This window comes from Nerophis ophidion, linkage group LG18, assembly GCF_033978795.1.
Source record: "Nerophis ophidion isolate RoL-2023_Sa linkage group LG18, RoL_Noph_v1.0, whole genome shotgun sequence".
NCBI classification, from domain to species: Eukaryota; Metazoa; Chordata; class Actinopteri; order Syngnathiformes; family Syngnathidae; genus Nerophis; species Nerophis ophidion.
Genome location: NC_084628.1, coordinates 48823267 through 48847751, shown reverse-complemented (window position 1 = coordinate 48847751; position 24485 = coordinate 48823267). Strand labels below are relative to the sequence as shown.

At 41.8% G+C, this 24485-nt stretch overlaps 1 protein-coding gene across 1 annotated transcript; it reads left to right on the top strand.

Annotated features, from left to right (window-relative positions):
• The first annotated feature begins 4167 nt into the window (after positions 1–4167).
• Positions 4168–14789, top strand: LOC133537290 (rRNA methyltransferase 3A, mitochondrial-like). Its single transcript, XM_061878287.1, has 4 exons — positions 4168–4619; positions 8977–9221; positions 9288–9449; positions 14113–14789. The coding sequence occupies exons 1-4, from the start codon at positions 4186–4188 to the stop codon at positions 14691–14693; spliced, it is 1422 nt and encodes a 473-aa protein (XP_061734271.1). The 5' UTR covers positions 4168–4185; the 3' UTR covers positions 14694–14789.
• The last annotated feature ends 9696 nt before the right edge of the window (positions 14790–24485 follow it).

Sequence of the window (24485 nt, the reverse complement as noted above, 5' to 3'; positions counted from 1 at the left end):
CTGTTGGCTTTTACAATTTCTATCTTCATCATTTATTTAGACTTATGTTATTCAAGTATGACATTTTTAAATGTAATTAATTTCATAGACAAGTAATTCTATTCTGGTCATACTCTTGTTTGCTAGCGGCTACGACTTTAGTACTATTGAAGATCTTTGCTCCTTCTCAACTCTGTGCTAATATTCTTTTCACAAAATACAACCAATAGTACATTAATGTTAAATCTTACTTGTGAAAAGTAATCCCTCGATTGTTATTTTCAACAGTCCGCTCATTTGAGCAGGAAAATGCTGAACACCATCTTTGTTTTCTACCTGTCAACTGTCACTTTAGCATCTTTGTTTTCTACCTGTCAACTGTCAGTTTAGCATCTTTGTTTTCTACCTGTCAACTGTCAGTTTAGCATCTTTGTTTTCTACCTGTCAACTGTCAGTTTAGCATCTTTGTTTTCTACCTGTCAACTGTCACTTTAGTATCTTTGTTTTCTACCTGTCAACTGTCACTTTAGCATCTTTGTTTTCTACCTGTCAACTGTCACTTTAGCATCTTTGTTTTCTACCTGTCAACTGTCACTTTAGCATCTTTGTTTTCTACCTGTCAACTGTCACTTTAGCATCTTTGTTTTCTACCTGTCAACTGTCACTTTAGCATCTTTGTTTTCTACCTGTCAACTGTCAGTTTAGCATCTTTGTTTTCTACCTGTCAACTGTCAGTTTAGCATCTTTGTTTTCTACCTGTCAACTGTCAGTTTAGCATCTTTGTTTTCTACCTGTCAACTGTCAGTTTAGCATCTTTGTTTTCTACCTGTCAACTGTCACTTTAGCATCTTTGTTTTCTACCTGTCAACTGTCACTTTAGCATCTTTGTTTTCTACCTGTCAACTGTCAGTTTAGCATCTTTGTTTTCTACCTGTCAACCGTCAGTTTAGCATCTTTGTTTTCTACCTGTCAACTGTCAGTTTAGCATCTTTGTTTTGTACCTGTCAACCGTCAGTTTAGCATCTTTATTTTCTACCTGTCAACTGTCAGTTTAGCATCTTTGTTTTCTACCTGTCAACTGTCACTTTAGCATCTTTGTTTTCTACCTGTCAACTGTCAGTTTAGCATCTTTGTTTTCTACCTGTCAACTGTCAGTTTAGCATCTTTGTTTTCTACCTGTCAACTGTCACTTTAGCATCTTTGTTTTCTACCTGTCAACTGTCACTTTAGCATCTTTGTTTTCTACCTGTCAACTGTCAGTTTAGCATCTTTGTTTTCTACCTGTCAACCGTCAGTTTAGCATCTTTGTTTTCTACCTGTCAACTGTCAGTTTAGCATCTTTGTTTTGTACCTGTCAACCGTCAGTTTAGCATCTTTATTTTCTACCTGTCAACTGTCAGTTTAGCATCTTTGTTTTCTACCTGTCAACTGTCACTTTAGCATCTTTGTTCTCTACCTGTCAACTGTCAGTTTAGCATCTTTGTTTTCTACCTGTCAACTGTCAGTTTAGCATCTTTGTTTTCTACCTGTCAACTGTCAGTTTAGCATCTTTGTTTTCTACCTGTCAACCGTCAGTTTAGCATCTTTGTTTTCTACCTGTCAACTGTCAGTTTAGCATCTTTGTTTTCTACCTGTCAACTGTCAGTTTAGCATCTTTGTTTTCTACCTGTCAACTGTCACTTTAGTATCTTTGTTTTCTACCTGTCAACTGTCACTTTAGCATCTTTGTTTTCTACCTGTCAACTGTCACTTTAGCATCTTTGTTTTCTACCTGTCAACTGTCACTTTAGCATCTTTGTTTTCTACCTGTCAACTGTCACTTTAGCATCTTTGTTTTCTACCTGTCAACTGTCACTTTAGCATCTTTGTTTTCTACCTGTCAACTGTCACTTTAGCATCTTTGTTTTCTACCTGTCAACTGTCACTTTAGCATCTTTGTTTTCTACCTGTCAACTGTCAGTTTAGCATCTTTGTTTTCTACCTGTCAACCGTCAGTTTAGCATCTTTGTTTTCTACCTGTCAACTGTCAGTTTAGCATCTTTGTTTTGTACCTGTCAACCGTCAGTTTAGCATCTTTATTTTCTACCTGTCAACTGTCAGTTTAGCATCTTTGTTTTCTACCTGTCAACTGTCACTTTAGCATCTTTGTTCTCTACCTGTCAACTGTCAGTTTAGCATCTTTGTTTTCTACCTGTCAACTGTCAGTTTAGCATCTTTGTTTTCTACCTGTCAACTGTCAGTTTAGCATCTTTGTTTTCTACCTGTCAACCGTCAGTTTAGCATCTTTGTTTTCTACCTGTCAACTGTCAGTTTAGCATCTTTGTTTTCTACCTGTCAACTGTCAGTTTAGCATCTTTGTTTTCTACCTGTCAACTGTCACTTTAGTATCTTTGTTTTCTACCTGTCAACTGTCACTTTAGCATCTTTGTTTTCTACCTGTCAACTGTCACTTTAGCATCTTTGTTTTCTACCTGTCAACTGTCACTTTAGCATCTTTGTTTTCTACCTGTCAACTGTCACTTTAGCATCTTTGTTTTCTACCTGTCAACTGTCACTTTAGCATCTTTGTTTTCTACCTGTCAACTGTCAGTTTAGCATCTTTGTTTTCTACCTGTCAACTGTCAGTTTAGCATCTTTGTTTTCTACCTGTCAACTGTCAGTTTAGCATCTTTGTTTTCTACCTGTCAACTGTCAGTTTAGCATCTTTGTTTTCTACCTGTCAACTGTCACTTTAGCATCTTTGTTTTCTACCTGTCAACTGTCACTTTAGCATCTTTGTTTTCTACCTGTCAACTGTCAGTTTAGCATCTTTGTTTTCTACCTGTCAACCGTCAGTTTAGCATCTTTGTTTTCTACCTGTCAACTGTCAGTTTAGCATCTTTGTTTTCTACCTGTCAACCGTCAGTTTAGCATCTTTATTTTCTACCTGTCAACTGTCAGTTTAGCATCTTTGTTTTCTACCTGTCAACTGTCACTTTAGCATCTTTGTTCTCTACCTGTCAACTGTCAGTTTAGCATCTTTGTTTTCTACCTGTCAACTGTCAGTTTAGCATATTTGTTTTCTACCTGTCAACTGTCAGTTTAGCATCTTTGTTTTCTACCTGTCAACTGTCACTTTAGCATCTTTGTTTTCTACCTGTCAACTGTCAGTTTAGCATCTTTGTTTTCTACCTGTCAACTGTCAGTTTAGCATCTTTGTTTTCTACCTGTCAACTGTCACTTTAGCATCTTTGTTTTCTACCTGTCAACTGTCACTTTAGCATCTTTGTTTTCTACCTGTCAACTGTCACTTTAGCATCTTTGTTTTCTACCTGTCAACTGTCACTTTAGCATCTTTGTTTTCTACCTGTCAACTGTCACTTTAGCATCTTTGTTTTCTACCTGTCAACCGTCAGTTTAGCATCTTTGTTTTCTACCTGTCAACTGTCAGTTTAGCATCTTAGTTTTCTACCTGTCAACTGTCAGTTTAGCATCTTTGTTTTCTACCTGTCAACTGTCAGTTTAGCATCTTTGTTTTCTACCTGTCAACTGTCAGTTTAGCATCTTAGTTTTCTACCTGTCAACTGTCAGTTTAGCATCTTTGTTTTCTACCTGTCAACTGTCACTTTAGCATCTTTGTTTTCTACCTGTCAACTGTCACTTTAGCATCTTTGTTTTCTACCTGTCAACTGTCAGTTTAGCATCTTTGTTTTCTACCTGTCAACTGTCACTTTAGCATCTTTGTTTTCTACCTGTCAACTGTCACTTTAGCATCTTTGTTTTCTACCTGTCAACTGTCAGTTTAGCATCTTTGTTTTCTACCTGTCAACTGTCACTTTAGCATCTTTGTTTTCTACCTGTCAACTGTCACTTTAGCATCTTTGTTTTCTACCTGTCAACTGTCACTTTAGCATCTTTGTTTTCTACCTGTCAACTGTCACTTTAGCATCTTTGTTTTCTACCTGTCAACTGTCACTTTAGCATCTTTGTTTTCTACCTGTCAACTGTCACTTTAGCATCTTTGTTTTCTACCTGTCAACTGTCACTTTAGCATCTTTGTTTTCTACCTGTCAACTGTCACTTTAGGCTGCTCGCCAGCTCCTCATCACCACTTCAAGATGGCGGCCCAATTTCTCGCGTCACAGCAGCCAATGCTGCGTCTACTTTGAAGGTGTCTATGGTGAAAACTACCGACTTACTCCGAGCGAAGAAGACACAGATGGCAAAATGGCGATGCACATGAAATACACGAGTTGCCTTTCCTCCGTGGAGAGAGTTATGTTCCTCTCCGGGGCCAACAGCTTCAGTGTGGAATGTAAACGCTATGTTCGCGGGCTGAGACGGAGGCCCGTCAGCGTGATGTTTCCCACGGACACACACCTAACTGCTGCAGTCGCCAAGGACAAGAAGGACGGGACAACAAGTCGTGACGGAGGCGACTTGATGAAGAAGAGGAGCAACATCATGATGAAAGAGGGGAGTAACATCATGATGAAGAAGGGGAGTAACACGATGAAAGAGGGGAGTAACATGACAAAAGAGGGGAGTAACATCACGACGAAAGAGGGGAGTAACATCATGAAGACATCTCACCACGTGGCTGCTGCCAACATAGATGGCTATCCGTTCGAGAGGGCCTTACCTGGCGATAAACGTCTGGCGTGAGTATGAGTCAAGGTGACATCCTTTCTCTCAATCTGGAGACCAGTGTTTTTCAACCACTGTGCCGCGGCACACCGTGATATACAGTCCGGTGTGCCGTGGGAGATGATTTAATTTCACCTATTTGGGTTAAAAACCAGTAATTATAGTCTGCAAATGATGTGTTGTTGTTGAGTGTCGGCAGAGTAAGCGTGTAATACTCTTCCATATCAGTAGGTGGCAGCAGGTAGCTAATTGCTTTGTTGATGCCGGAAACAGCGGGAGGCAGTGTGCAGGTAAAAAGATGTCTAATGATTACAGTAAAAATAAACAAAAGGTGAGTGCCCCTAATAAAAGGCACTGAAGCCTAGGGAAGGTTATGCAGATCCAAACTAAAACTGAACTGGCTACAAAGTAAACAAAAACAGAATGCTGGACGACAGCAAAGACTTACTGTGGAGCAAAAATGGCGTCCACAAAGTACATCCCAACATGACATGACAATCAACTATGTCCACACTAAGATGGATTATTAAAGAGTCTTGGTTGCTAAAACAAGTACTATATTTTCCACACTATAAGGCGCACCTAAAAACCTAACATTTTCTCAAAAGCTGACAGTGCGCCTTATAATCCAGGGCACCTCATATATGGACCAATATTGAGCCACAACAGGTCTCACAACTAAGGTAAGCAGCCGCCGACTTCATTTCCCCCCTCCGGAGAAGAAGTGTGCGGTGCATGCTGGGATATATGACTGTGCCAGGCCCTGCTGTTTCATTTCCATTTGTGGGTTTATGTTTGGAGCCCAAAATGGCTCCTAATGAGAGACATGATTTCAGGAAAGCAGGAATTGTCACTGAACTGCTCGACAACAGCAGCGACACTGACTCCATTAACCACCTCTCCAAATACTGCAAAGTAATAATATTTTGTATGTTGGAATCAAACATGACACAAGAGGTCTCACAACTACAGTAAGCAGCCGCCAACCTCATTGTCCCTGGTAGAAGAAGAAGTGTGCAGTGCATGCTGGGATATATGACAGCGGGAGGCGTGCAGAGTTCCAAGTGAAGATGATCAGTCACACAGTAGAAGACGGGAATAGAGCAGCAGCCAGAGAATCGAACATTAACAGCAGCGACACTGACTCCTTTAATGAGGACTTGGACGAGATGTTGGATGTCGTATTCGCCCGACTGTTTGATTCCGACACTGAAGAAGAAGAATTAGAGGGATTGGTGGATGAGGAATAAGTTCATAAAGTGATCTTTACATGTTTATTTTGTGTGTTGTGTTGTGTGACATGAACCTTGGAGCAACCTTGACTTATTGATATATTATTGCTTTGCACTATTTCCAGTGTTACTATATTGTGATTGCACTAACCTTCGATTTTACCTAACAGTATCAGACTCTTTTTTACCTGTTTATTGAATCGGGGAAAATAATAAAACAGCTGTTTGTTCATTTTGGGAGTGAACACTGGTTTGTAATCCATTCATAAAGTTGGACTGACCTATCTGACTGTTTTGTTGACATTCCCTTTAGTGCAGCGCCATCTAAAGGATGCATAATGTAACCCCAGCCTCTACTGTAGCGTCTATTGCAGGGGTCACCAACCTTTTTGAAAGCAAGAGCTACTTCTTGGGTACTGATTCATGCCAAGGGCTACCAGTTTGATACACACTTAAATCAATTGCCAGAAATAGCTAATCTGCTCAATTTACCTTTAATAAATACATCTATATATATATATAAAAAAAATGGGTATTTCTTTCTGTCATTCCGTCGTACATTTTTTTTCCTTTTACGGAAGGTTTTTTGTAGAGAATAAATGATGAAAAAAAAATTTAATTGAACGGTTTAAAAGAGGAGAAAACATGAAAAAAATGCAAATTAAATTTTGAAACATAGTTTATCTTCAATTTTGACTCTTTAAAATTCAAAATTCAACCGAAAAAAATGAAGACAAAAACTAGCTAATTTGAATGTTTTTGAAAAAATTAAAAAAAGAATTTATGGAACATCATTAGTCATTTTTCCTGATTAAGATTAATTTCAGAATTTTGATGACATGTTTTAAATCGGTTAAAACCCAATCTGCACTTTGTTAGAATATATAACAAATTGGACCAAGCTATATTTCTAACAAAGACAAATCATTATTTCTTCTAGATTTTTGGGGAAGAAATATTGTAAAAGAAATTCTAAAGATTTTGAAATAAGATTTAAATTTGATTCTACAGATTTTGTAGGTTTGCAAGAATAGTTTTTTTTTATTTTAATCATAATAAGTTTGAAGAAATATTTCACAAATATTATTCGTCGAAAAAACAGAAGCTAAAATGAAGAATTAAATTAAAATGTATTCATTATTCTTTAAAATAAAAACATAAATTTACTTGAACATTGATTTAAATTGTCAGGAAAAAAGAGGAAGGAATTTAAAAGGTAAAAAAATATATGTGTTTAAAAATCCTAAAATAATTTTTAAGGTTGTATTTTTTCTCTAAAATTGTCTTTCTGAAAGTTATAAGAAGCAAAGTAAAAAAATAAATGAATTTATTTAAACAAGTGAAGACCAAGTCTTTAAAATATTCTATTTGAGTTTTGTCTCTCTCCGAATTAAAAATGTCAAGCAAAGCGAGACCAGCTTGCTAGTAAATAAATACAATTTTAAAAGTAGAGGCAGCTCACTGGTAAGTGCTGCTCTTTGAACTGTTTTTAGAACAGGCCAGCGGGCGACTCATCTGGTCCTTACGGGCGACCTGGTGCCCGCGTTGGTGACCCCTGCTCTATTCTATGCGCCTTATAGTGCGGAAGATACGGTAGATGCGGGACATATGGCTCAAAGGAAGACATGAAACTGCCAAAGGAAAATACCAAAAAAGAGAAAAAGTAACTGCTGCCTTAGTGCACTCCAGTGGTTCGTGTTTTCAGAGCTGTCAAAACACATCGACGTGAACAGGTGGAGACTGTTCACACTGTAAGACCAACTATGTGTCTTCCTTGTGTCCTGGAGTCTTGCCTAGTCGGGCGAAGCAGAGCGAGTGTGAGAGATAATAGACCCAGATGTCAACTCCATGTCCAGCACAAACTCTGGAGGACAAATTGTAAAAAGGCTAGCGCCCTTTGAGCCACACACAGACTTATGTCGCCTTACACAGAGTTGCTGTTATCATCATCACATGTATGCTGCTTTATTACTATTTTCAAAGCTTAGTGTGAAGAAGATGGGTTTTTGACAAGAAAGTTGGCCTATTTCTGGAGGTATAAAATGCAAATGGTTGGGCAACAAAATCAAAATCAGCCAATAAGTGGCTGCAGAGCAGTGTTTTTAAACCACTGTGCCGCGTGTGCTATTGCCAGCTGTGCCGTGGAAAATTATGCAACTTCACATAATTGGTCCAAAAAATATTTTTTGCAAATCAATAATTATAATGTGCTGTTGCTAAGTGGCTGTGTAGCGCTCAGCAGGGTAGCCACGTAATACTCCATGTCAGTAGGTGGCAGCAGGTAGTTAATTACTTTGTAAAGGTCGGTATGTGTGGGGTGAGACCAGGATGGTTTGTTGTGATCCCGATATGGAAGGCAGGGTGCAGGTAAAAAGGTATGTCATGCTTATACCATAAATGAACAAAAGGGACAGGGAAAGGAAAAGGCAATGGCTATGCAAAAACAAAAGTAAAACAGATCAGGCTACAAAGTAAACAAAAACAGAATGCTGGACGACAGCAAAAACTTACAGCGCCCACAAAGTACATGACATGACAATCAACCACGTCCACACAAAGAAGGATAGCGACAATGTAAATAGCCTCGCTTGCTAAAACAGAGCAGGTTTGCGGAATAGCACTCAAAGGAAGACATGAAACTGCTACAGGAAAAGACCAACAGAACAAGAAGGGCCACCAAAATAAAAGCGCAAGACAAGAACTAAAGCACTACACACAGGAAAACACCAACAAACTCAGAATAAGGCACGACGACCTTGTGGAGTTACATTTTTTTATGTCTCCTGCTGGTGGATTTTTGAATGAAAATGTGCCTTACCTCAAAAAAGGTTGAAAAAGTGTGGTGTAGCATAAACTGCAAGGTCATACCAGAGACTTTCCAAATTGGAGCCATTACCTCCCTGCTGGGCACTCAGTATCAAGGCTTGGAATTGGGGGTTAAATCACCAAAAATGATTCTCAGGCGTGGCCACAGTTGCTGCTCACTGCTCCCCTCACCTCCCAGGGGGTGATCAAGGGTGATGGGTCAAATGCAGAGAATCATTTCACCAAACCTAATGTGTGTGTGTGTGTGAGACTATCATTGCTACTTTAACTTTATTTCAAGTCAGAACATAACTCCCGTGTTCTCCTCTTTCAGGACGCTGGTGAGCATCGCTCGTTCCAGAACATTCCGGGAGAAACAGGGTAAGATCCTGCTGGAGGGGCGGCGTTTGATCCGCGATGCCTTGAATTCCGGCGCCGTTCCTCAGACGGTCTTTTTCAGCACCGCCGAACGTCTGCGGGAGCTCCCCTTGGACAAGCTGAGCAGGGCCTCGCTGGTCAAAGTCCAGTTTGAAGACATCAAGCTGTGGTCTGACATGGTGGCCCCCCAAGGAGTCATAGGTAATGTTCTCACAGCTCAGCTCTATCTGTATCTAGCTCTTCTGCTCACTCACTTGTATTATGCAGCAATATTTTCCCGCCCTGACGCATCACGGCTGCACTTCGCTGAGCGCGCACATTCCGTGCCTCTGTCGCTCATCTGTGACCAGGTGCGTAACCCTGGCAACCTGGGCACCATGCTGAGATGTGCTGCTGCTGCCGGCTGCCACAGTGTCCTGCTCACTAAAGGTGGGACTGTCAGCCCTTCAAGTCCACTCACCATTTGCATGTTGGCAAAATGAATGCTAGCAGCATCAGTATAGAACTTCTTCTCTAACTTGTCGTCCTACAATACATATTGTAGATATTCTCCCCTAAAACACAATAACTTGCAACATTTTCACATTGCAGCGCCGATTTAATTTCACATTTTTTTTCGTCTGGGAATGTCTTGTAGCCGACTGAGCAATAAGTATTTAGCTTGAATGTTTTAGGGAGGTCTTTATTGACACTGCACGAGTACAACCAAACTTTGTTTTTAGCACAAAGCCGTTGAAGATGAGACAAACAAACAGTGTTCAGGGCTACACAATAGTAACGCTTCCCATAAAAGATGGGAAAAAGGTAAACACTGGGGGAAATTACAATCCAGACTGGGCTTCTAAGGGAGTCCTAAGGGATCCCAGTCTGGAGTGGGGGGAAAAAAAATTTCATAGCAAAGCACATATATACATATTACAACATACATCTCCAGACTTGCAACAGAGGGGGGGGGGTCGGGGGGGGGGGGGTTGGGGCCATGGACTGCAGCTCTTGAGGTGTCCATCACGCAACATAGTACGCATGTGAGGAAAATGCGCAGGTCATAGTCACCTCCAGTGTTGCTTTGTATGCAAGCTCTTACAGTTGTGATCAAAATGATTCAACCCCCACACAATTTTGGTGTTTTAGCAAGTTGGACATTTATTCCCTATTTTGTTTCTAGTCATATCAAATAAAGATGTGTCAAATAGACGAATGCAACTTGAATTACAACATTATATTTTGTAACATACCAAACAGTGTCATTTCTCTTAATATCTCATTGACAAAATTATTCAACCCCTTGAAGATCATAACTCTTAAGAACAGAATTTGAATAAGGTCTTTTCAATCAGGTGTTGAAAACACCTGTAGATGTGATTAGAAGCATAACGAGCAACAATTAAACTGATTGAAAAAGACTGTGACGCTCAGCTTCTTGTAGATGGTCAATGGTGTATTTGCAACATGGTGAAGTCCAGGGAGTGGTCAAAGAAGTCAAGAGAGGAGGTCATTTCTCTTCATAAGAAAGGATATGGATATAAGACAATAGCAAAGACTTTACACATTCCAAGAGACACAGTTGGGAGCATCATTGGCAAGTTTAAAGCTAAAGGCACAGTGGAAACACTACCTGGGCGTGGTAGAAAGAGGATGCTGTGTGCAACTGCTGTCCGGTATTTGAAGCGTACAGTGGTGAAAAACCCCCGGGTAACAGCTGAGGAACTACAACAGGACATTGCAGAGGGGGGAACGCAGGTTTCGTCCCAGACAATAAGGTGCGCACTACGAGATGAAGGCCTCCATGCCAGAACTCCCAGGTGCACCCCACTTCTGACTACCAGGCACAAGAAAAATACACTCCAGTATGCCAAAAATCATCTGGACAAACCCCAAAGTTTTTGGGAAACTGTTCTATGGAGTGATGAGACAAAACTGGAACTCTTTGGGCCTATGAATCAACGTTATGTCTGGAGGAGAAAAAATGAAGCTTACAAAGAGAAGAACACCTTGCCTACTGTTAAGCATGGTGGGGGGTCAATCATGCTCTGAGGCTGTTTCTCTGCCTCAGGTACCGGGAATCTCCAGCGCGTTCCAGGCATTATGAATTCTATTTCCTAGCAGGATATATTAGCTGCAAATGTCATGAAGTCAGTGAGGAAGCTGAGGCTTGGGAGACGTTGGACCTTCCAACAGGACAAGGGTCCCAAGCATACCTCCAAATCAACATCAGTGTGGTTGCAGAAGAAGGGCTGGAAGACTCTGGAGTGGCCAGACCTAAATCCTCTAGAAAAGCTGTGGTGGGACTTGAAGAAGGCAGTTGCAGCACACAAGCCCAAGAATATGAATGAACTGGAGGCCTTTGCCCAAGAGGAATGGGCTCAAATACCTGGAGATGCTTGCAAGAAGCTTATGTATCACCTTTGAAGGATGTCATTACTGTTCTACTAAGTACTAAAGATGCATGGAACTAGGGGCTTGAATCATTTTCTCAATGACATATTAAGAAAAATGTCCTTTTTTGCTATTTTGTAAAATACAGTGTTACAATTTAAGTTGCATTTGTCTATTTGACACATCTTTATTTGATATGACTTTAAACAAAATAGGGAATAAATGTCCAACTTGCTAAAACACCAAAATTGTGTGGGGGTTGAATAATTTCGATCACAACTGTAAATGGAACTTATGTGAACAATATCCAGTGTTGTGCTATGTCAGTCAAGTGTAATCCAGTGTGACTTGTAGTCAATCACAGCTGAGACATCATACATACTTGTAGTCAATCACAGCTGAGACATCATACATACTTGTAGTCAATCACAGCTGAGACATCATACATACTTGTAGTCAATCACAGCTGAGACATCATACATACTTGTAGTCAATCACAGCTGAGACATCATACATACTTGTAGTCAATCACAGCTGAGACATCATACATACTTGTAGTCAATCACAGCTGAGACATCATACATCCATCACATCTTTATTACACACCTAAACTATGTGATCAACAACATTTGACATCAATCAAACTAGGGATGTAAATATCTGGTCAGGACACTCCTCACTCTTTTACCTTCACTGTGCATTCCTTTTTGCTGACTTGATACACTCTGGACCTAGACGTTGAGTCTGTGACATACATGGCGGACAATAACTGATACAGTCTGCTTTGCCAGTCCAAATGCATTCCATGTTTTCCTCGACGGGTAATACAGTGCACATACTACCTTTTTTTAAATCACATCCACAGGAGCTTGCATTCTCGTTGACTCTCCTTCAGTAAATGTTTTTGAAAAGTGTTGTATCCCAAATAGCTGCAATGGCTTTCTGTTAAGGTATTCATGTGGGATTTCCACCAGAGTTACGGAACCGCTTTATCATGAAGCTGGTGGTGCGCGTTCTTTCTGGCGTCACTTCCTGGCCAAACTCAGTTTTTAAAGGATCGATGAGTCCATACAGAGCAAAGAGCCGCAGATTCAAGAAATACACGGCGCACTTACCCGTGTAACAATTATCTGAGGAGGAGAACCTTAAAGGGGAACATTATCACAATTTCAGAAGGGTTAAAACCAATAAAAATCAGTTCCCAGTGGCCTACTTTATTTTTCGGAGTTTTTTTCAAAATTTTACCCATCATGGAATATCCTGAAAAAATGCTTTAAAGTACCTGATTTTCGCCATCTTTAAATCCATCGTCCATTTTCCTGTGACGTCATTTGGTGATGCCAACATGGCGGATAGCACAGCAAGATATAGCGACATTAGCTCGGATTCAGACTCGGATTTCAGCGGCTTAAGCGATTCAACAGATTACACGTCCCACTGGGTCATCATTGTCACCGACGTCCCACTGGGTGTGAGTTTTCCTTGCCCTTATGTGGGCCTACCGAGGATGTCGTAGTGGTTTGTGCAGCCCTTTGAGACACTAGTTATTTAGGGCTATATAAGTAAACATTGATTGATTGATTGATTGATGTATTGAAACGGATGGTTGGAGTATGGAGGCAGATAGCGAAAACAAAATTGAAGAAGAAGAAGAAACTGAAGCTATTCGGCGATCGACTTCTAACCAACGATTGAGTGTCGCAGGATATCCATACTTCTCTGTGTCATGTCTGTCTTAGCATCGCCAGTAAAATGTGCCGGAGCAACTTAAATCCGTCGATTGGTAAGTGTTTGTTTGGTATTAAATGTGGGTGGAGTGAAAGGCAGGATGCAAATATAGCTACAATTGTACATACAGCTAGCCTAAATAGCATGTTAGCATCGATTAGCTTGCAGTCATATGTCTGATTAGCACATAAGTCAATAACATCAACAAAACTCACCTTTGTGATTTTGTTGACTTTATCGTTGGAAATGCATCTGCTTTGAGTCTCGCAGGATATCCATACATCTCTGGGCCATGTCTGTCGTAGCATCGCCGGTAAAATGTGCAGATGAGGGACTTTCACATCTTTTGACACTTGAGCAACTTAAATGCGTTGATTGGTAAGTGTTTGTTTGGCATTAAATGTGGGTGGAGGGAAAGGCTGGATGCAAATATAGCTACAAATGAAGCATAACAATGCAATATGTACATTCAGCTAGCCTAATTAGCATGTGCCGTGCTAATCGATGCACACTCCACGTAAATCAACTTAAATCCGTCCCTGATGGTGTTGTTACACCCTCCGACAACACACCGACGAGGCATGATGTCTCCAAGGTACGGAAAATAGTCGAAAAAACGGAAAATAACAGAGCTGATTTGACTGGATGTTTGTAATGTGTTTGAGAAAATGGCGGATTGACTACCTAGGTGACATCACAAGAGCCAATAATAGAAAGGCGTTTAATTTGCCAAAATTCACCCATTTAGAGTTCGGAAATCGGTTAAAAAAATAAATGGTCTTTTTTCTGCACCATCAAGGTATATATTGACACTTACATAGGTCTGCTGATAATGTTCCCCTTTGTATGATAGTTTAGTGTGGCTGAATAATTATTCCTTTGAGGGTTTATCCGGCTTAGTGGAGACATGGCCTTAATCTTTGCTGGACGGGTCCAAAAAGCGAGGTGATGGTGGGCTCCTCACCAAGTAGTATGTTGTCACCAACAGGCTGTGTGGATGTCTGGGAGCCTAAAGTCCTGCGAGCTGCGATGGGCGCCCACTTCCATCTGCCCATTCATCCCAGTTTGAGTTGGGAGGAAGTTGAGGATCATCTGCCCAAAGAGGTCACCGTGCATGTGGCCGACAGCACCAGCCAACCTCTTCAGAACAACCATCAGGAACCTGCGTCTCACGCACCTTGCAAACCTGGCGACTTGGGCTGGGTGAGTGTCAAGTCTGGCCGTCATCAGACACAAGTTGAGGAAGATGAGTGTGAGGATGAGGATGAGGATGAGGATGAGGATGAGGGGCTTTCAGTGGACACCAGGCTGTACCACCAACACTGGGCCCAGAGTCCCACAGCACTGGTAGTGGGAGGAGAGACTGAAGGTCTAAGCAGTGCAGCCCTCCAGGTGGCACAAAAGACCAAAGGCCACAGGCTTTGTATTCCCATGGTTCCTGAAGTGGACAGTTTGAACTCAGCCATGGCTGCTAGTATCCTGCTGTTTGAGGGCAGGAAGCAACTCTTACAAGCAATGCAAACTTCTACCAAGAACTGGTCAGCAAAAGCTGGTGGTCAGCTTTCTTGATATTTAACACCATTGTTGTCTGAAAACTACACTTCTCTTTGCAGCTGAAAATTATTTTGTTTTTGGTGATTAATTGAATAAATATTATTTTCAATCTCCTGTGTCTACTCATTTTCCGTGTAGCAAAACAAAAGCCACTCCAGAAAGAAGGAAATATGTAGGCACTTAAAAAGGAACTGAACTTTTAAAAAATATTTTCTTATCATTCACAACTCATATGAGACTAGAACATGTTTTTTTTGTTGCTTTCTACTTTGTGAAAATGGTTTCATTGAAGGTGGTTAGCTATGATGCTAGTGGGAGAGATCCATTCTGTTTTTAAAACACTTTAAAATGCATCGAAAAAAACAGCAACCATACTTTATTTACGTTCCCTAACCTGTATAATAACCAAGTTGTACTGTCTTTATTATTGTAAGAGTGCACAATGGTCAACTCTCTCTCTCTTTATGTATATATATCTATATATATATATATATATAGATATATATACATATAGATATATGTATATAAATGTATATATATATATATATACATATACATATATATATAAATATATATACATACATATATATGTACATACATACATATATAAATATATTCACCTATATACATATATACATGTAAATATATACCTGTATATAAACATATGTATATATAAATATATACATAAATATATGTATATATATAAATATATATATATAAATATATATATATATATAAATATATGTGTGTATATATACATATATATACATAAATATATGTTTATATATATACACACATAAATATTTATACATAAATATATATATATATATACAAATATGTATGCATATATATATGAATATATACATACATATATGTATATGTACGTATATATACACACATACACATATACACACACATTATTACACACACACATATACACACACACACACATATATACACACACACATACATATATATATATACATATATATATATATGTATGTATGTGTGTATATCAAATAAAAACGGTCTAAAATGTGTTGCCAAAGATGTTTCAGATATTGTAGATGATTGTGCACTGCAGGGAGGTTTTTGTGTTCACCTTTTGTTATTTTATAACTTTGTAATTAGTATTGAAGGATTAATCTGCATTTTCAGATGGCTCCAAAAAATAATTTGAGTGTATCCAGTTTTAAAAAAAATAAAAAAAACCTCTCACAAATGGACATTCTTATGTGTGACAGGTGTAAAAGATCACTGAGAATAAAGAATAAACTTGTTATTGTGACACTGGAGAACTTTGTAGGAAGTAGTGTGCTTCGGAAACTGCAGGGTTCCTGGTTTGAATCCCACATTCTCCACCCGGTCACTGCTATTATGTGCTTGGACAAGTCATGCGCTTACCACCCTGATCCCCCTGCTGAGGACAATGTGTTAAATCCACATCCACGTGACAATAATCCTGATCTTTCCCTCTTTTCAACTCTAGTCAAGTTTTTCTTTCCTTCCTCAGGTCATTATTTTGTAGATTCTCACATTCTCCTGGAGCCAATCCACAAACAAACCAAAGACAATGACGTGTGCACACCACATCTTTGTGGTGTCATGCACTATGACATGTACACACCACATCTTTGTGGGGTCATGCACTATGACATGTGCACACCACATCTTTGTGGTGTCATGCACTATGACATGTGCACACCACATCTTTGTGGTGTCATGCACTATGACATGTACACACCACATCTTTGTGGGGTCATGCACTATGACATGTACACACCACATCTTTGTGGTGTCATGCACTATGACATGTACACACCACATCTTTGTGGGGTCATGCACTATGACATGTGCACACCACATCTTTGTGGTGTCATGCACTATGACATGTGCACACCACATCTTTGTGGTGTCATGCACTATGACATGTACACACCACATCTTTGTGGGGTCATGCACTATGACATGTACACACCACATCTTTGTGGGGTCATGCACTATGACATGTACACACCACATCTTTGTGGTGTCATGCACTATGACATGTGCACACCACATCTTTGTGGTGTCATGCACTATGACATGTACACACCACATCTTTGTGGGGTCATGCACTATGACATGTGCACACCACATCTTTGTGGGGTCATGCACTATGACATGTGCACACCACATCTTTGTGGTGTCATGCACTATGACATGTACACACCACATCTTTGTGGTGTCATGCACTATGACATGTACACACCACATCTTTGTGGGGTCACGCACTATGACATGTACACACCACATCTTTGTGGTGTCACGCACTATGACATGTACACACCACATCTTTGTGGGGTCACGCACTATGACATGTACACACCACATCTTTGTGGTGTCACGCACTATGACATGTACACACCACATCTTTGTGGTGTCACGCACTATGACATGTACACACCACATCTTTGTGGGGTCACGCACTATGACATGTACACACCACATCTTTGTGGTGTCACGCACTATGACATGTACACACCACATCTTTGTGGTGTCACGCACTATGACATGTACACACCACATCTTTGTGGTGTCACGCACTATGACATGTACACACCACATCTTTGTGGGGTCACGCACTATGACATGTACACACCACATCTTTGTGGTGTCACGCACTATGACATGTGCACACCACATCTTTGTGGTGTCACGCACTATGACATGTACACACCACATCTTTGTGGGGTCATGCACTATGACATGTACACACCACATCTTTGTGGGGTCATGCACTATGACATGTACACACCACATCTTTGTGGGGTCATGCACTATGACATGTGCACACCACATCTTTGTGGGGTCATGCACTATGACATGTACACACCACATCTTTGTGGGGTCATGCACTATGACATGTACACACCACATCTTTGTGGTGTCATGCACTATGACATGTACACACCACATCTTTGTGGTGTCATGCACTATGACATGTGCACACCACATCTTTGTGGTGTCATGCACTATGACATGTGCACACCACATCTTTGTGGTGTCATGCACTATGACATGTGCACACCACATCTTTGTGGTGTCATGCACTATGACATGTACACACCACATCTTTGTGGGCTCATGCACTATGACATGTACACACCACATCTTTGTGGGGTCATGCACTATGACATGTACACACCACATCTTTGTGGGGTCATGCACTATGACATGTACACACCACATCTTTGTGGTGTCATGCACTATGACATGTACACACCACATCTTTGTGGGGTCATGCACTATGACATGTACACACCACATCTTTGTGGTGTCATGCACTATGACATGTACACACCACATCTTTGTGGGGTCATGCACTATGACATGTACACACCACATCTTTGTGGTGTCATGCACTATGACATGTACACACCACATCTTTGTGGTGTCATGCACTATGACATGTACACACCACATCTTTGTGGGGTCATGCACTATGACATGTACACACCACATCTTTGTGGGGTCATGCACTATGACATGTACACACCACATCTTTGTGGTGTCATGCACTATGACATGTGCACACCACATCTTTGTGGGGTCATGCACTATGACATGTGCACACCACATCTTTGTGGGGTCATGCACTATGACATGTGCACACCACATCTTTGTGGGGTCATGCACTATGACATGTACACACCACATCTTTGTGGTGTCATGCACTATGACATGTGCACACCACATCTTTGTGGTGTCATGCACTATGACATGTGCACACCACATCTTTGTGGGGTCATGCACTATGACATGTGCACACCACATCTTTGTGGGGTCATGCACTATGACATGTGCACACCACATCTTTGTGGTGTCATGCACTATGACATGTACACACCACATCTTTGTGGTGTCATGCACTATGACATGTACACACCACATCTTTGTGGGGTCACGCACTATGACATGTACACACCACATCTTTGTGGTGTCACGCACTATGACATGTACACACCACATCTTTGTGGGGTCACGCACTATGACATGTACACACCACATCTTTGTGGTGTCACGCACTATGACATGTACACACCACATCTTTGTGGTGTCACGCACTATGACATGTACACACCACATCTTTGTGGGGTCACGCACTATGACATGTACACACCACATCTTTGTGGTGTCACGCACTATGACATGTACACACCACATCTTTGTGGTGTCACGCACTATGACATGTACACACCACATCTTTGTGGTGTCACGCACTATGACATGTACACACCACATCTTTGTGGGGTCACGCACTATGACATGTACACACCACATCTTTGTGGTGTCACGCACTATGACATGTACACACCACATCTTTGTGGTGTCACGCACTATGACATGTACACACCACATCTTTGTGGTGTCACGCACTATGACATGTACACACCACATCTTTGTGGGGTCACGCACTATGACATGTACACACCACATCTTTGTGGGGTCACGCACTATGACATGTACACACCACATCTTTGTGGGGTCACGCACTATGACATGTGCACACCACATCTTTGTGGGGTCATGCACTATGACATGTACACACCACATCTTTGTGGGGTCATGCACTATGACATGTACACACCACATCTTTGTGGTGTCATGCACTATGACATGTACACACCACATCTTTGTGGTGTCATGCACTATGACATGTGCACACCACATCTTTGTGGTGTCATGCACTATGACATGTGCACACCACATCTTTGTGGTGTCATGCACTATGACATGTGCACACCACATCTTTGTGGTGTCATGCACTATGACATGTACACACCACATCTTTGTGGGCTCATGCACTATGACATGTACACACCACATCTTTGTGGGGTCATGCACTATGACATGTACACACCACATCTTTGTGGGGTCATGCACTATGACATGTACACACCACATCTTTGTGGGGTCATGCACTATGACATGTACACACCACATCTTTGTGGGGTCATGCACTATGACATGTACACACCACATCTTTGTGGTGTCATGCACTATGACATGTACACACCACATCTTTGTGGGGTCATGCACTATGACATGTACACACCACATCTTTGTGGTGTCATGCACTATGACATGTGCACACCACATCTTTGTGGTGTCATGCACTATGACATGTACACACCACATCTTTGTGGGCTCATGCACTATGACATGTACACACCACATCTTTGTGGGGTCATGCACTATGACATGTACACACCACATCTTTGTGGGGTCATGCACTATGACATGTACACACCACATCTTTGTGGGGTCATGCACTATGACATGTACACACCACATCTTTGTGGGGTCATGCACTATGACATGTACACACCACATCTTTGTGGGGTCATGCACTATGACATGTACACACCACATCTTTGTGGGGTCATGCACTATGACATGTACACACCACATCTTTGTGGTGTCATGCACTATGACATGTACACACCACATCTTTGTGGGGTCATGCACTATGACATGTACACACCACATCTTTGTGGTGTCATGCACTATGACATGTACACACCACATCTTTGTGGGGTCATGCACTATGACATGTACACACCACATCTTTGTGGTGTCATGCACTATGACATGTACACACCACATCTTTGTGGTGTCATGCACTATGACATGTACACACCACATCTTTGTGGGGTCATGCACTATGACATGTACACACCACATCTTTGTGGGGTCATGCACTATGACATGTACACACCACATCTTTGTGGTGTCATGCACTATGACATGTGCACACCACATCTTTGTGGGGTCATGCACTATGACATGTGCACACCACATCTTTGTGGGGTCATGCACTATGACATGTGCACACCACATCTTTGTGGGGTCATGCACTATGACATGTACACACCACATCTTTGTGGTGTCATGCACTATGACATGTGCACACCACATCTTTGTGGTGTCATGCACTATGACATGTACACACCACATCTTTGTGGGGTCATGCACTATGACATGTGCACACCACATCTTTGTGGGGTCATGCACTATGACATGTGCACACCACATCTTTGTGGTGTCATGCACTATGACATGTACACACCACATCTTTGTGGTGTCATGCACTATGACATGTACACACCACATCTTTGTGGGGTCACGCACTATGACATGTACACACCACATCTTTGTGGTGTCACGCACTATGACATGTACACACCACATCTTTGTGGGGTCACGCACTATGACATGTACACACCACATCTTTGTGGTGTCACGCACTATGACATGTACACACCACATCTTTGTGGTGTCACGCACTATGACATGTACACACCACATCTTTGTGGGGTCACGCACTATGACATGTACACACCACATCTTTGTGGTGTCACGCACTATGACATGTACACACCACATCTTTGTGGTGTCACGCACTATGACATGTACACACCACATCTTTGTGGTGTCACGCACTATGACATGTACACACCACATCTTTGTGGGGTCACGCACTATGACATGTACACACCACATCTTTGTGGTGTCACGCACTATGACATGTACACACCACATCTTTGTGGTGTCACGCACTATGACATGTACACACCACATCTTTGTGGTGTCATGCACTATGACATGTACACACCACATCTTTGTGGGGTCATGCACTATGACATGTACACACCACATCTTTGTGGGGTCATGCACTATGACATGTACACACCACATCTTTGTGGGGTCATGCACTATGACATGTGCACACCACATCTTTGTGGGGTCATGCACTATGACATGTACACACCACATCTTTGTGGGGTCATGCACTATGACATGTACACACCACATCTTTGTGGTGTCATGCACTATGACATGTGCACACCACATCTTTGTGGTGTCATGCACTATGACATGTGCACACCACATCTTTGTGGTGTCATGCACTATGACATGTGCACACCACATCTTTGTGGTGTCATGCACTATGACATGTGCACACCACATCTTTGTGGTGTCATGCACTATGACATGTACACACCACATCTTTGTGGGCTCATGCACTATGACATGTACACACCACATCTTTGTGGGCTCATGCACTATGACATGTACACACCACATCTTTGTGGTGTCATGCACTATGACATGTACACACCACATCTTTGTGGGGTCATGCACTATGACATGTACACACCACATCTTTGTGGGGTCATGCACTATGACATGTACACACCACATCTTTGTGGGTCATGCACTATGACATGTACACACCACATCTTTGTGGGGTCATGCACTATGACATGTACACACCACATCTTTGTGGGGTCATGCACTATGACATGTACACACCACATCTTTGTGGGGTCATGCACTATGACATGTACACACCACATCTTTGTGGTGTCATGCACTATGACATGTACACACCACATCTTTGTGGGGTCATGCACTATGACATGTACACACCACATCTTTGTGGTGTCATGCACTATGACATGTACACACCACATCTTTGTGGGGTCATGCACTATGACATGTACACACCACATCTTTGTGGTGTCATGCACTATGACATGTACACACCACATCTTTGTGGTGTCATGCACTATGACATGTACACACCACATCTTTGTGGGGTCATGCACTATGACATGTACACACCACATCTTTGTGGGGTCATGCACTATGACATGTACACACCACATCTTTGTGGTGTCATGCACTATGACATGTGCACACCACATCTTTGTGGGGTCATGCACTATGACATGTACACACCACATCTTTGTGGGGTCATGCACTATGACATGTACACACCACATCTTTGTGGTGTCATGCACTATGACATGTGCACACCACATCTTTGTGGTGTCATGCACTATGACATGTACACACCACATCTTTGTGGGGTCATGCACTATGACATGTGCACACCACATCTTTGTGGTGTCATGCACTATGACATGTACACACCACATCTTTGTGGTGTCATGCACTATGACATGTACACACCACATCTTTGTGGGGTCATGCACTATGACATGTACACACCACATCTTTGTGGGGTCATGCACTATGACATGTACACACCACATCTTTGTGGTGTCATGCACTATGACATGTACACACCACATCTTTGTGGTGTCATGCACTATGACATGTACACACCACATCTTTGTGGTGTCATGCACTATGACATGTACACACCACATCTTTGTGGGGTCATGCACTATGACATGCACACACCACATCTTTGTGGTGTCATGCACTATGACATGTACACACCACATCTTTGTGGGGTCATGCACTATGACATGCACACACCACATCTTTGTGGTGTCATGCACTATGACATGTACACACCACATCTTTGTGGTGTCATGCACTATGACATGTACACACCACATCTTTGTGGTGTCATGCACTATGACATGTGCACACCACATCTTTGTGGTGTCATGCACTATGACATGTACACACCACATCTTTGTGGTGTCATGCACTATGACATGTACACACCACATCTTTGTGGTGTCATGCACTATGACATGTACACACCACATCTTTGTGGGGTCATGCACTATGACATGTACACACCACATCTTTGTGGTGTCATGCACTATGACATGTACACACCACATCTTTGTGGGGTCATGCACTATGACATGTACACACCACATCTTTGTGGTGTCATGCACTATGACATGTACACACCACATCTTTGTGGTGTCATGCACTATGACATGTACACACCACATCTTTGTGGGGTCATGCACTATGACATGTACACACCACATCTTTGTGGGGTCATGCACTATGACATGTGCACACCACATCTTTGTGGTGTCATGCACTATGACATGTGCACACCACATCTTTGTGGGGTCATGCACTATGACATGTGCACACCACATCTTTGTGGGGTCATGCACTATGACATGTGCACACCACATCTTTGTGGGGTCATGCACTATGACATGTGCACACCACATCTTTGTGGGGTCATGCACTATGACATGTGCACACCACATCTTTGTGGTGTCATGCACTATGACATGTGCACACCACATCTTTGTGGGGTCATGCACTATGACATGTGCACACCACATCTTTGTGGGGTCATGCACTATGACATGTACACACCACATCTTTGTGGTGTCACGCACTATGACATGTACACACCACATCTTTGTGGGGTCACGCACTATGACATGTACACACCACATCTTTGTGGTGTCACGCACTATGACATGTACACACCACATCTTTGTGGGGTCACGCACTATGACATGTACACACCACATCTTTGTGGTGTCACGCACTATGACATGTACACACCACATCTTTGTGGTGTCACGCACTATGACATGTACACACCACATCTTTGTGGGGTCACGCACTATGACATGTACACACCACATCTTTGTGGGCTCATGCACTATGACATGTACACACCACATCTTTGTGGGGTCATGCACTATGACATGTACACACCACATCTTTGTGGGGTCATGCACTATGACATGTACACACCACATCTTTGTGGGGTCATGCACTATGACATGTACACACCACATCTTTGTGGGGTCATGCACTATGACATGTACACACCACATCTTTGTGGGGTCATGCACTATGACATGTACACACCACATCTTTGTGGGGTCATGCACTATGACATGTACACACCACATCTTTGTGGTGTCATGCACTATGACATGTACACACCACATCTTTGTGGGGTCATGCACTATGACATGTACACACCACATCTTTGTGGTGTCATGCACTATGACA

What these genes read in the sequence shown, in the direction of transcription:
- LOC133537290 (XM_061878287.1), top strand. Translation starts at nt 4,186, where the DNA reads ATGGCGATGCACATGAAATACACGAGTTGCCTTTCCTCCGTGGAGAGA. An exon ending in CCTGGCGATAAACGTCTGGC is followed by an intron (nt 4,620 to 8,976) that starts GTGAGTATGAGT and finishes CTCCTCTTTCAG; the next exon opens with GACGCTGGTGAGCATCGCTC. An exon ending in GGCCCCCCAAGGAGTCATAG is followed by an intron (nt 9,222 to 9,287) that starts GTAATGTTCTCA and finishes TGTATTATGCAG; the next exon opens with CAATATTTTCCCGCCCTGAC.